Source organism: Bombus vancouverensis, chromosome 3 (assembly GCF_051014615.1).
Source record: "Bombus vancouverensis nearcticus chromosome 3, iyBomVanc1_principal, whole genome shotgun sequence".
In the NCBI taxonomy this organism is placed as follows: domain Eukaryota; kingdom Metazoa; phylum Arthropoda; class Insecta; order Hymenoptera; family Apidae; genus Bombus; species Bombus vancouverensis.
This window is the reverse complement of record NC_134913.1, coordinates 12,887,485-12,898,834: the sequence shown is the minus strand read 5'-3', so window position 1 is coordinate 12,898,834 and position 11,350 is coordinate 12,887,485. Positions and strand designations below refer to the sequence as shown.

The 11,350-nt window shown below is 38.6% G+C and overlaps 1 protein-coding gene across 1 annotated transcript; it reads right to left on the bottom strand.

Moving 5' to 3' along the window:
* Window positions 1-5,977: 5,977 nt before the first annotated feature.
* On the bottom strand, window positions 5,978-9,301 carry LOC117154127 (uncharacterized). Its single transcript, XM_033328823.2, has 3 exons — window positions 9,006-9,301; window positions 7,987-8,191; window positions 5,978-6,256 (listed from the first exon to the last, which is right to left on the bottom strand). Exons 1-3 carry the CDS (start codon window positions 9,299-9,301, stop codon window positions 5,978-5,980), a joined length of 780 nt encoding a protein of 259 aa, XP_033184714.1.
* Between the last annotated feature and the right edge of the window lie 2,049 nt (window positions 9,302-11,350).

Genomic DNA, 11,350 nt, shown 5'->3' with positions numbered 1-11,350 from the left:
AAGGAGCGACACGTGATACGAATGCAGAAAATGCGATGTCGGATTATGTATCGATAATTGTTTTGAAATTTTTCACACACAACCGAATTATTAACTTGTGTTATATTTACTAAATTTAGTTTTATAGTTTATCGTTTTCTCGTTTATTACCCAAATTCTAGTTTATTGTAAATTTCAACGTTTATAATAAATAATTAATACTAAAAAATAACGCTCTTGAATCATTTAATCTCGTGCAAAAGAATTACTATAACTTATTACGATTTCCGCTTTGAATAGTCAATCAACAGAGTTCAGTCTAGCGAGAAAGTACTCCGTCCACAGCGATCGTCGCATAGGCACTCTAAGAAAACAAACTTAAAACAGGTTTATTTCCTAGTTATGTTATAATTATAGCGCAAACGTAATATAATTTCTGCAAATATAGTTTACGAATATAAGTGAAAAAATGCCACTTGGACAAAAGATTCTTAATGAACGTTTCCAGATATTCCATAAACGAATTGAAATCTCCATCTACCAATCCAGTATACAATAATAAAATTTATCTTTGAATTGTTATACAACTTTCGATAATTTACTCTCTCAGATTGTTTTGAATTTCTCTACGAAACGGTACGAACAGAACACCGTGCCATTTTCGGATATCGTTTCGATTCCTCCCTCGATTCTTTCCGCTCCCCCTATTCCAGGAAAGTCTACGTTATACTGGACAAACACAATGGATTCCGAAAAAAAAAAAAACTAAGAAACACGGCGCCATGGGAGTACTCGAGACGAATTTCGACCGTGTTATTTCTCTGAAGCCAGGTCAGACTAGGTTTTTCCAACACAAACTATCCTATGGGTTCCAGTTCCTTGCGGGTTAGGTCAACGAGAGTTTTCATCACGAAAAGGGTTAACGAGTTTTGCGGTCGAAAAGTGAGAGAGAAAGAGAGCGGTGGCAAAATCTTTCGACACGGAGTCAGGTGGCTGGGATCGTAATTCCATAGAGGGTGCTGGCTTTGACACCATAAGGGTAGCGAGGTGTCACAAAATTCTCAATGGTACGCTCGGTCTCGCAAACCTGGAACGAATCGTTCTTCCTTTAGGATGCCGTGCACTTAGAACCGTGGCTATGGCTCGTTATCGAACAACACGTCACAGCAATTAGGGTGTAATTTCTGCCAAAGAATCGTCGGTCGCGCGCGAGTTTAACTCTGAAACCGCCCTTTCGTTGCTGTTTTCCCTCTATGACCAAATTGCTGTCCAACTATTTCAACGTTGTAATTTACGGCTCTGCCCAGAGGTTGCCGATACATTGAGATTTGGAAAGGACGTAACGACATCCTCGCATGTAATAAATATTCTTAATAATATTTTTTCGTAATGTTAAAACATTTGAAACAACGTCCAGTTGAAAAGTTATCTGGAATAAGCACGTATTGCTGTTCAAATCGCTGTTCAAATCAAATATTTATTATACGAGAAGCTTTATTACGTCGCGTTCGTAATGATCCGTGTGACGTCGTTAATTGTCTGACCGTCAAAGGCCCAGGCACCTTAATAAATCTAAGGAACCACCATAAACAGGATCTTTATAACGAAATTGCAAGGATATTCGATTTACGAGTGGTCCTTAGAACAGTCCTTAGGTTTATTATTCGTGATAATAATATGAAAATGATAGAGAAAGCGGGTACTTATTTAACGGGAAAAGCTTGGGTTTTCCATGAACGATAGCAGCCATGAGCTTCCTCCTCCTATTTTCATTCATTAACGTGGGTCATAACCAATGGGCATTGTTACCCTCACTTTCCTAACGAAAAGTGTTGATCGATTAGATAAAAGAATAATTTGATTACTTGGAATAATATTTTCCATATTCTCGCACCGAATTTTACGCAGACGAAAAACTACAATCGGATTACGCGCCAAAGAGTCAACGAGAGAAGTGCGAAAATTGCTGTTTTGTATCGTCGAATAAACCAGCGTGAAAGATCGTAAGCGGCACGAATTTTACCTGAAATAGCAATTTCGAAAAGTCGACCACTTTTGGTCACGCCCTAACTCCAGCTCTCAGCTCGGTCAAATTCGTCTCGTGAATTCTCTGCTCTGTTCTTTCCCCGCGTGCTCCATTAAACCAAACACACGTTTCAGTTGTCAGACGAACGTCGTTTCAGCGTTCAGCTTGCAACTGAAACGTGTTGTCTTTTTCAGAAATTTCACGATTGTACTCTTTTGTCACTCTTCGTTCGCGTCGCTAATTCGATTACACGCAACGTCCAGGCGTACGTCCTTTTGACAGCGAGTCGAATTTCCACGAAATCTTCATCGACAGAAAAAAGGATACGCACGCGTGTTTCTTCGCTCTTACACTTTTACGCGTGTTTCTTCGCTCTTACACTTTCACGCTTTTATATCGAAGATCTCGTGAAAATAAGATGCCTCTGCTGATGCTGATTCGCCTTTTGTTCCATCTCCTTTTTATCATCATCCTTATCGATATTAATTCCATGTAGAAGTTGGTACATACGCGTTTTGCTCATACGATTTTGTTATTTGTTCGATTCGCGTAACACCGAGGGAAGGTGATAAATAAAATCGCGAATAAATATAATTTATTTTCAACTTTGTTTTTAATTCAACGTATCAAAGACTGTAATAAGCGACCAGCAAACTCACTCGAGCTTATTAGATCGAGCTTTACGACTTTTGAGGATATCGGTTTACGTAAACAGTTTTAACAGTTGCAATTTTGATTTAATTGAACGATCGATTTTCCAAGATTGATTGAAATGTCTCTTACACGTAGGTTTATATGCTTTTGCCGGTTGCAATTTTTGAGAAAGTCGAAAATACACGAGCAGGACGATGTACGTATTCGGTGAGACGATCGCAGTTTCTATTCGTAAAAGGTAAATGATTAAAAATTTCAATGTAAAGTCCACTGTCGACGTAATAATCGCTCGTAACAGATCACTCGTTAATCGATCCGGAATCATGAAAAAGTGGAAGATGAATCAAGTGAATTGCAGCGGCGCATGAGCTAGGAAACAATACGATTCATGTTGTTGTTTTGCCTCGATATATCAGGAACATATAATAAATAAAACGCAGCCGAAAAGATTTTAATTACCAACGAGTATCTACCGAGTATCGATCAGTTATCAACGAGTTTATTTTGCAACTTGTACACTGTCTTTACGAACGGTGACTGTATTTATTTATTTAACATTTTAAATATACTTGACGGTTTCAACAACGAGCAATCTCGTCTAAGAAATCTCACGATCAACCATCTTCTACTCAAGTCCTCTACGAAATTATATCAGAGTGAATCGTGCACGTGCTACGAACAAATTATTTTTCTCAATTTATTTCTACTCGACCAACATTTTAGTGTGAATTTTACTAAATTCCATGTATTTCCAGGAATCTCGTGATCTCGTTTTAGCCTTGGCGAAGTATATGAGTCGTGGCACTTGCCCATCCGAGTAATTAATGATCTCTAATCATCGAGCATGTAAGATCGGAAGAAATGCCTATTTATTACAGAAAGGTGGATGTTCGTTTGGAGAAAAAGAGAAACGAGAGAATCGATGCAAAACTGCTAACGAGTTCTATTGTGCGGCACGTGCCGCTGTCCGCCCACGCACCTCCAAACAGACATTTTTTTTCTTTCAATCTCGCCAATCTGCCGCATGGAAAAGGATTGCCGATCACTGTCATCCTTTCCTATCCGCTCCATCGCCAACCAATGTTCCTTTTTAATTTCTTACGATCGAAATTCCAAGACTTCGACAGGGCAACGTTACTTTGGAAATTCTGTGGATAATATCTTCATCGTTTTCCTTGTGAATCGCAAAAGATTCCCGTCTTTCCGTTTAGTTTTCTCGCTATTCTTATCTTATACGTAGTAATAACGCTATGTTATATTAAACATGTTATTAAAACAGCCATCTTCTATTAATCAGATACAAAACATCGTTTACGTTGATTTCACGATGAATACGCGTGAACGAGAAAATTTTATTTATTCGCTTAATGATTATTTATCGTTAGATTCCCTGGCAAGTTATCAGCGTGCGCAATTACACGTATTCCATAGATATACAAATTTACTAATTCATCGTTAGTCTATTAAACTGACAATTTTAAAAGTTTCCCATTGAAGATTAATTCATCAAAGCCTCGAAATTTATTCTTCTGGTTTTCCGCTTTCAAAATGATCGACAAGTTTGATCGTTTTGCCTTTGAAAACAGCTGCCAGTTCTTCGGTTTGGAAAAATTTGGATGGACCAGGGTAATGCGTAACGACTTACGAGACATTGTCGTTTTTAATTTACTTTGAAAATTTTCAAGACACGAGAAAATCTTTCGTTCGAATCTTCGGGTATTTTATTTACAATAGTTTACATCGATATAAATTTCCCATAACATATTGATATAATATTCACACGAATCTTCTTTTAAACGACTTAATCTAGAAATTATCACTTACGGTTATTCGACGTCCTCGAATCTTCGCGTCGTTCAACAATTCTTCTTTGGCTTCGTGAATTACTTATTCTATCAAATGGACGGTACGAAATATTATTGTTCCTAGCTCGATAAATGTCGAAATCGCATTTTTCCAATTCCTGACTAGCTACACAATAAATACATAAATATACAATAAACGCACGAGTCACTGGCGTTGCTCTTGAACGTTAGTTCATAAACTATTAGGTTGTCCGTAAAGTTTCTTTCGTTCTATGAGGAAATAATAAACGTACAACAGTTTTTTGTTTTATATTATTTTGTCAAATTACGTACGATCCATTTTATTCTAAACACCGCGACATTTCGCAGACTTAGTTTGTATAAAGGTGCACTGTTGTGAAAAGCATGTTTGTGAAAGAAAGACGCTTTTCGGACAACCTAATAAATCGAAACAGAAGAGCATGGTACTAGTTACGAATCTAAAACGTGATAAGTAAAAATTTAGAAAGCTTCTTAAACGATAAATAATTATTACGATCTCGCGTTAATTTTTATTATAAATACAATATGTTTACGATGTCTGTGAAATTAGTATTTATTTAGGTATTACAATAATGGCACCGATCTTTTAAATTATCCTATTACTCTTTCAATTACGCTTTCCCACTATTTCTATCATTTCTGGCGCGTTTTATCGACTAAAACATTGAATAAATTTACATTAAACGAATGAAATTCTATGTTAAATTCTACATACGTAGCAGAAAATTAGCAGTGATACGAAGTATGTATCGCGACAGCAATAATATAAATAGATTACGATAATACGTAGACATTTAAAAACGATTTAATAATAATTTAATTATATACAGGGTGGTTGGTAATTGGTGGTACAAGCGGAAAGGGGGTGATTCTACGCGAAAAAAGAAGTCGAAAATATAGAATAAAAATTTTTCACGTCTCGTTATAACGGATCTCACTGTAGATCGTTGTCTCGATGGAAAAATTAAAAAAAAAAAAATTTTTATTCTATATTTTCGATTTCTTCTTTCGCGTAGAATCACCCCCTTTCCGCTTGTACCACCAGTTACCAACCACCCTATATATAAGTTTATCTAATATATCTTTGGACTATTAGCCGTCTGTGATCGTAGTCGTGTACGATCCACGAATAAAAAGTACGAATTACATGCAAATTAACTAAGAACGCAATACACACAACACATATCAATGGAATAAATATTGCCCTGCAGACTTAAAAATCTAAACACATTGTCAGAAAGATTACTTGTACAGTTTACAAAGTTATAACGATTATTACTCGATACGATTACAGTTTTATTTGCAATTTCCTTGCCAATTAGTTAACACCAAGTTAACGCAACATTGGAATCGCCAGGCTCGAAAATATTTTCATACGCGTGAAAAATACATTTCTAAATACTTGTAAGCGATAGTTTACATACGTAGAACGTAGATACTGGAACGTTGGCCTTTCGCAGTTGTTCCTTTTTCACTGCCACTTGCCATCGTGTCTCTGAAGGAGGTCACAGAGCGCGGCGATGTAGGTCTGCGCCATTTGCAACGTCTCGAATTTACTGAGCTTGTGATCCGCCCCAAGGCTCGGTACAACTTCGCGTAATTTATCAAAAGCATCGTTCAAACCGTTCATTCGACGTCTTTCGCGCGCATTCGCGGCCAAACGCCGGCGCTTCAACACGCTAGGCGATGGCGGAATGTCCCTGGAGCGTCGTCTTCCTCTGCGAGGGCTGCTGGTAGGCGACACTTGTTTCTACAAAACCAATTTACACATCTTGCGTCAATGTAAATCGTTCATTCGTGACAGTTCATTCGTTAACCTTTATTCGCCTCTCGCGTCGATCCGACAGGTCGATGTATCGAGACGAAGCTTCGTTCAGATTAGTTACGTCGTTTACGTGTTACGAGCACCGTGCGTTTGAAACGAGATTTCGCGAATCTGCCATGTAAATTTTGATAAATACCCGGTTGAATTCGCTTGTCCGAACGTAGGCTCCTGTCACGCGAATCGAAATTAACATCTGATAGAAAAATTTGGAGCCGCGATCGTGCAAACCGCTTGCCAAGAAAATTTGGAAATTTGATTCCCACTCTAACGAGAGACCACGTTGTTCATCAAATTTGAAGCTAATCCGATAACGCACATGTTGGATTGGCAATTAAGTGATTGCGGATTTTGTCATTATCACTTAATGACTTAGTTGCCAACCCAATAGAAATTCCAAGATATTTGATATTTTAAAAATGTATTAGGCTGTTCCCAAAGTTTCTTTCGTTTTGTAAGCAAACGATAGATGCACCACATTTGTGCACTATTTGTAATAATAGAACAAAATGGGTATGTATATATTAGGTTGTCCGGAAAGTGTTTTTCTTTCGCAAAACGTGTTTTTTAAAACAGTGCACCTTCGTACAAACGTGAAACCAAGTCTATGAAATGTCACGGTGTCTATCTCGACAGGAGAAAATGGATCGTACGTAATTCGACAAAATAAAAGAAAAAACGTTGTGGGTCTGTTATTTCTTCTTAGGCCTCTCTTCACCTAATATAAATATTTTTCTCTACTAAACATCTTGGAATTTTTGCACATACGTATTTTCACCTATTTTATTTATTCATAAATTTCATTCATAAAACGCGTTTTCATTCTCCCGCGTACGCAGTGTTTCGTCTTAATGGGGTGTCCCGAATTAGAATGTTCTAAAACAGCGTCTTCTTGAGATTTTTTTTAGAAGGGAAGCAGAGAAATGAAGTTATTGAATTTTGAGGTATGGTTTTATATATGTTTAACGAATGCAAGCAAATTTTTTTTAAAGTAAAATAAAAAATTGTAACAGATTTCTGAGCCTATTTCATGGGCTGCAGTTTTCAATCGGTTGGAAGGATCCACCTCGTAATTCTTGTCCGAAAGAAAAAATCAAAAAAGGATTAAATTATTATATATTTTTCTTCTCGATGAACTAAAAAAGTTCGTCAAAAAGTATTTTTAAATAATTGATACAGCACCTTAACGTTTATTTTTTCTTTTTATAAAACACATGTTTTCTTTAAACCCGTCAAAACTTTTAATTTCACACTATTTTCTGCCCTTTTTTTAGTTCATCGAGAAGAAAAATATATAATAATTTAATCCTTTTTTAGTTTTTTCTTTCGGTCAACAATTACGAGGTGAATTTTTCACGCCGATTGAAAACTGCAGTCCATGAAATAGGCTCAGAAATCCGTTACAATTTCTTTTTTTACTTTAAAAAAAATTTGTTTGCATTCGTTAAACATATATAAAACCATACCTCAAAATTCAATAACTTCATTTCTCTGCTTCCCTTCTAAAAAAAATCACAAAAAGACGCTGTTTTAGAACATTCTAATTCAGAACACCCCCTTAATAGCCACGTCAGTTCAACTCAAGTTTATGTCATTTTCTTTCAGAAACAAAGTCGCGAGATCTTCTCAATTAAAAACTACGATCCATTGAGATTTACCTGCGCCGATGTAACAGGTTCCCAACAATTGCTTCTTTGCTCGACCATCATCTGCATCGGCTTGCCGGCCTCGAGGCTCTGAAATTTTTGTTCTTGAGGCGGAGTTTCGTAGCAATAGGCTGGCGGATGATACTCCACGGAACTGTCCTCGTGCAGCATCGTTCCCGGAGAGGCGGTGTGATTTATCGCGTGCTGCGGCTCGTACCTATCAAAATTATATCGATTATAATGTGATCATTCAAGCCACGCGATTAACACGTAACGAGTCGCATTCGCAAGAAAAATGCTGCTGTACATCCTTCTCATATACGTTACTACTATAACTATTTCGATTATTTACCTCGTATCGTTTGTTCTCCAGCTGTATTGATATCGTGTAAAATACACATGCGTTGTAACAGACCATCGAGATCGTTTTTACGATTTAGTCATTTCGATAGTCGTTGCGCTAACAACGTTAGTGTTACGATTTCAAAACTGGCAATTATTATCTTAACATCATTTCACGCTCGAACCAAGCAAAAGCAGATCGTTCGCGATGATCTCCACACTTGTCTAACGTTCATAATTATATATAATCATGATTATACACATTGATTATATTTTACAAATTAAGTGCGATAGAACAACCGTATTAAACGTTCGTGTCATGCTGTTCGATTACGATAAAGTCGTTGTTGGACTATCGATAGAACACATGCCGAAACTAGGCAGCTACACGACGAGGAAAATCACTTACTTACCAAACCTGTTCGAATGAATTTTCCCTCGATATCTGTCGAAATAAAAACCACTGTAGGAAACTTCAACTTCGACTGAATTCCATTCAAACAATTATATACAACTTTCGTTTTACATAAACGTATACCGCTATTTGGTTTGTACAAAGCTACGATAATACGCGATTTCGCACAAGCGACAGATACACGAAAGCGTTGATTCGCAACTAGCGGAGATGTATCGTAAAGACGAGTCGGCGAGAAATATTCGCAGGACTCGAAGCGAAAATATCAACTTACCTTTGAGGCGTTACAGGTGTCAGAACGCTAAACGAGCTTCTTTCGTACGAATCCGGCGTTCTGGAATATTTCGCAACTACCTCTTTCCCATAACTGATCGTCTCTGCTCCTTTTTGCGGGGTGATCTCACCTTTGTGCGCGTAATTCTCACTATACGCGACCTTGATAGAGTCGTAATTCGGGGAATTGTACGGCGACGGATACAAAGTGTCGTAAGTCCTGGTCGTCGTCGGGTACGTAGTTGTTACGATCTCAGTAGAAACTGGATATTCGTGGTGGTTCGACAGTAGAGCCATCCTTTTCCTCACTTGGCTACTTTCCAACGATATCTCATTAAAATAGATTAATTCTCAACACAAACGCGAAATCTCGACAATTCGAAAGACGATCTCGATGAAATTCTTTGCTGTTCCATCGGGTCGAATTTCCATGCGGCGCTTTCCTCTCAACAGCGGCGAATCTGAAGAATTCCTAGTCTCTGTAGAATCCTTATGACGATCGATGACCGATCTTCTTCTTCCAGTTACTTTCCACCTTATGAAAACACTTTTACTTTGCTTCGTGAAAATACTAATCGACAAGGTTTCCACGTTGGCGATATATTTGCACCGCGATCACAGTACAGTCTGGATAGTGCGCCGGTTTCACATGTTACGAGATTCGATCGTGTCGAATCAACAACGTTCGTTACAATTACCCATCGAGATTCGACTAAACTGAAACACAGTTTAACTTCCGTTTCACTCGTAACGAAATACCAAGCTTCGACGAATGTCTTTTCGGTCATCCACCTTCGGCAATGTTCCGTCGTATGGCAGCAAACGTTAAAGTCATCGTTTAAAATAACGCGTGGTTGTCGATCGAAAAGTCAGCGTCGATCGTCGACCATCGGCCCTCGTATTTTCCTGTACTTGCAGCGATTCTAAAAACACGCCAAGTACGCGAAGCACCGGGATCGTTTCGTCGTTTCATCGAGCAACAGCAGCGGTGTCAACAATCGAGAGGAGTGAGCGATGCTCGCGACGTAAAAGCTGGAGTTTGAGTGTGGCGCGTGCCGTGGCGTCCTTCACCGCATCAACATATGGTTCCCACTTCGTTTTATGTCCATTCTGTAGGTGCACCTGGTGGCCCGTTCTGGCTCCTTCTGCATCTACCCTCTCCTTGTCTTCGCCGGCACCGTTTTACCCCGCAGAAACCCACCACCACGAGCCGCGCTCGTCGTGCTCGCCTTTTTCCTTCTCTTCTTTCCTGTGTCCGAGCCCTTTATCGGTCCGCCGTATAACACGGCAGCTAAACGCTTGCCAAAGGACGACGGAAGAGGTAACCTGTTGATTTAGATAACAGGCACGCGAGGAGCGAGCGTACCTGTTGATTGAAATTTCGCTCGGTGCTGCGTGATCCGCGGCGAGAGTTTAAAGAGCAAAAGTCGCAGAAACTTGCAACTGAACTGCGGATTTCGTGGATTTTTATTTCCACGTTTATATTATTCTATTTCTATACGAGCGCGTTTACTATATTTTTAAACGAAATCCGAATAGAAATTCGTCTCGTTTGTTAAACATCGTGGTATATTTTTTAATTATTGCGCGATACTTATCTTCTTAGTTGCATATTCCGGTAGTTTAGTTCCAGTTCTTAGTTGCATATTTCCTTTTGGATTTGGACGAACTCGCGGTCGTGCAATGTGCAATACGCGAGCAATAGAAGTAGTGTTGTAATGTATATTGCACTTTGAATATTCTTTATATTTTTGAACGCGGAATGCGCGTTTCTGTGCCCTCGGACTTTGCCATAAACGCAGAAAAATTGGCAAATTGTTTGCGAGCGAAGATCGCGAGAGAGCAACGTAATACGGTGACTCTTATCGGCCCTTTGCGTTCTATTGGCTCCGCTATGGGGACACTGGTGATTAGACCGCGGATGTTTATAAAATATGCAAATATACACGGAGAATATGTGGAATTTGCGAGGAACGTGTTCGACATAGGTTTATCGTATACAAAATTATCTGGGCTGATGGAGAAGGTTCGGTAATTTTCTTTTAATCGACGACTTGTTCATGGCGAGGCGCCGTACTTTGTATTACGATAAATTATAAGTAATTTTCCTTATTTTATTGTGTTTTACAAAGCATAATTCGTTGCATTTCAAAACGATTAAAAAGTCGAGAAATGCATTTAAAATCGCATCGAAGCGTACAAATGACAACGAGGAAACATCTTTTATTATTCGTAAAGAATTTCGAACGCCGATCTAAAACTGGCAGAGTGGATTCCATGGTGATAATTTACTTCGAATTTCCAATTTTCCGCCCTTTGTACCATTTACAATTCGGAGGATAGAAA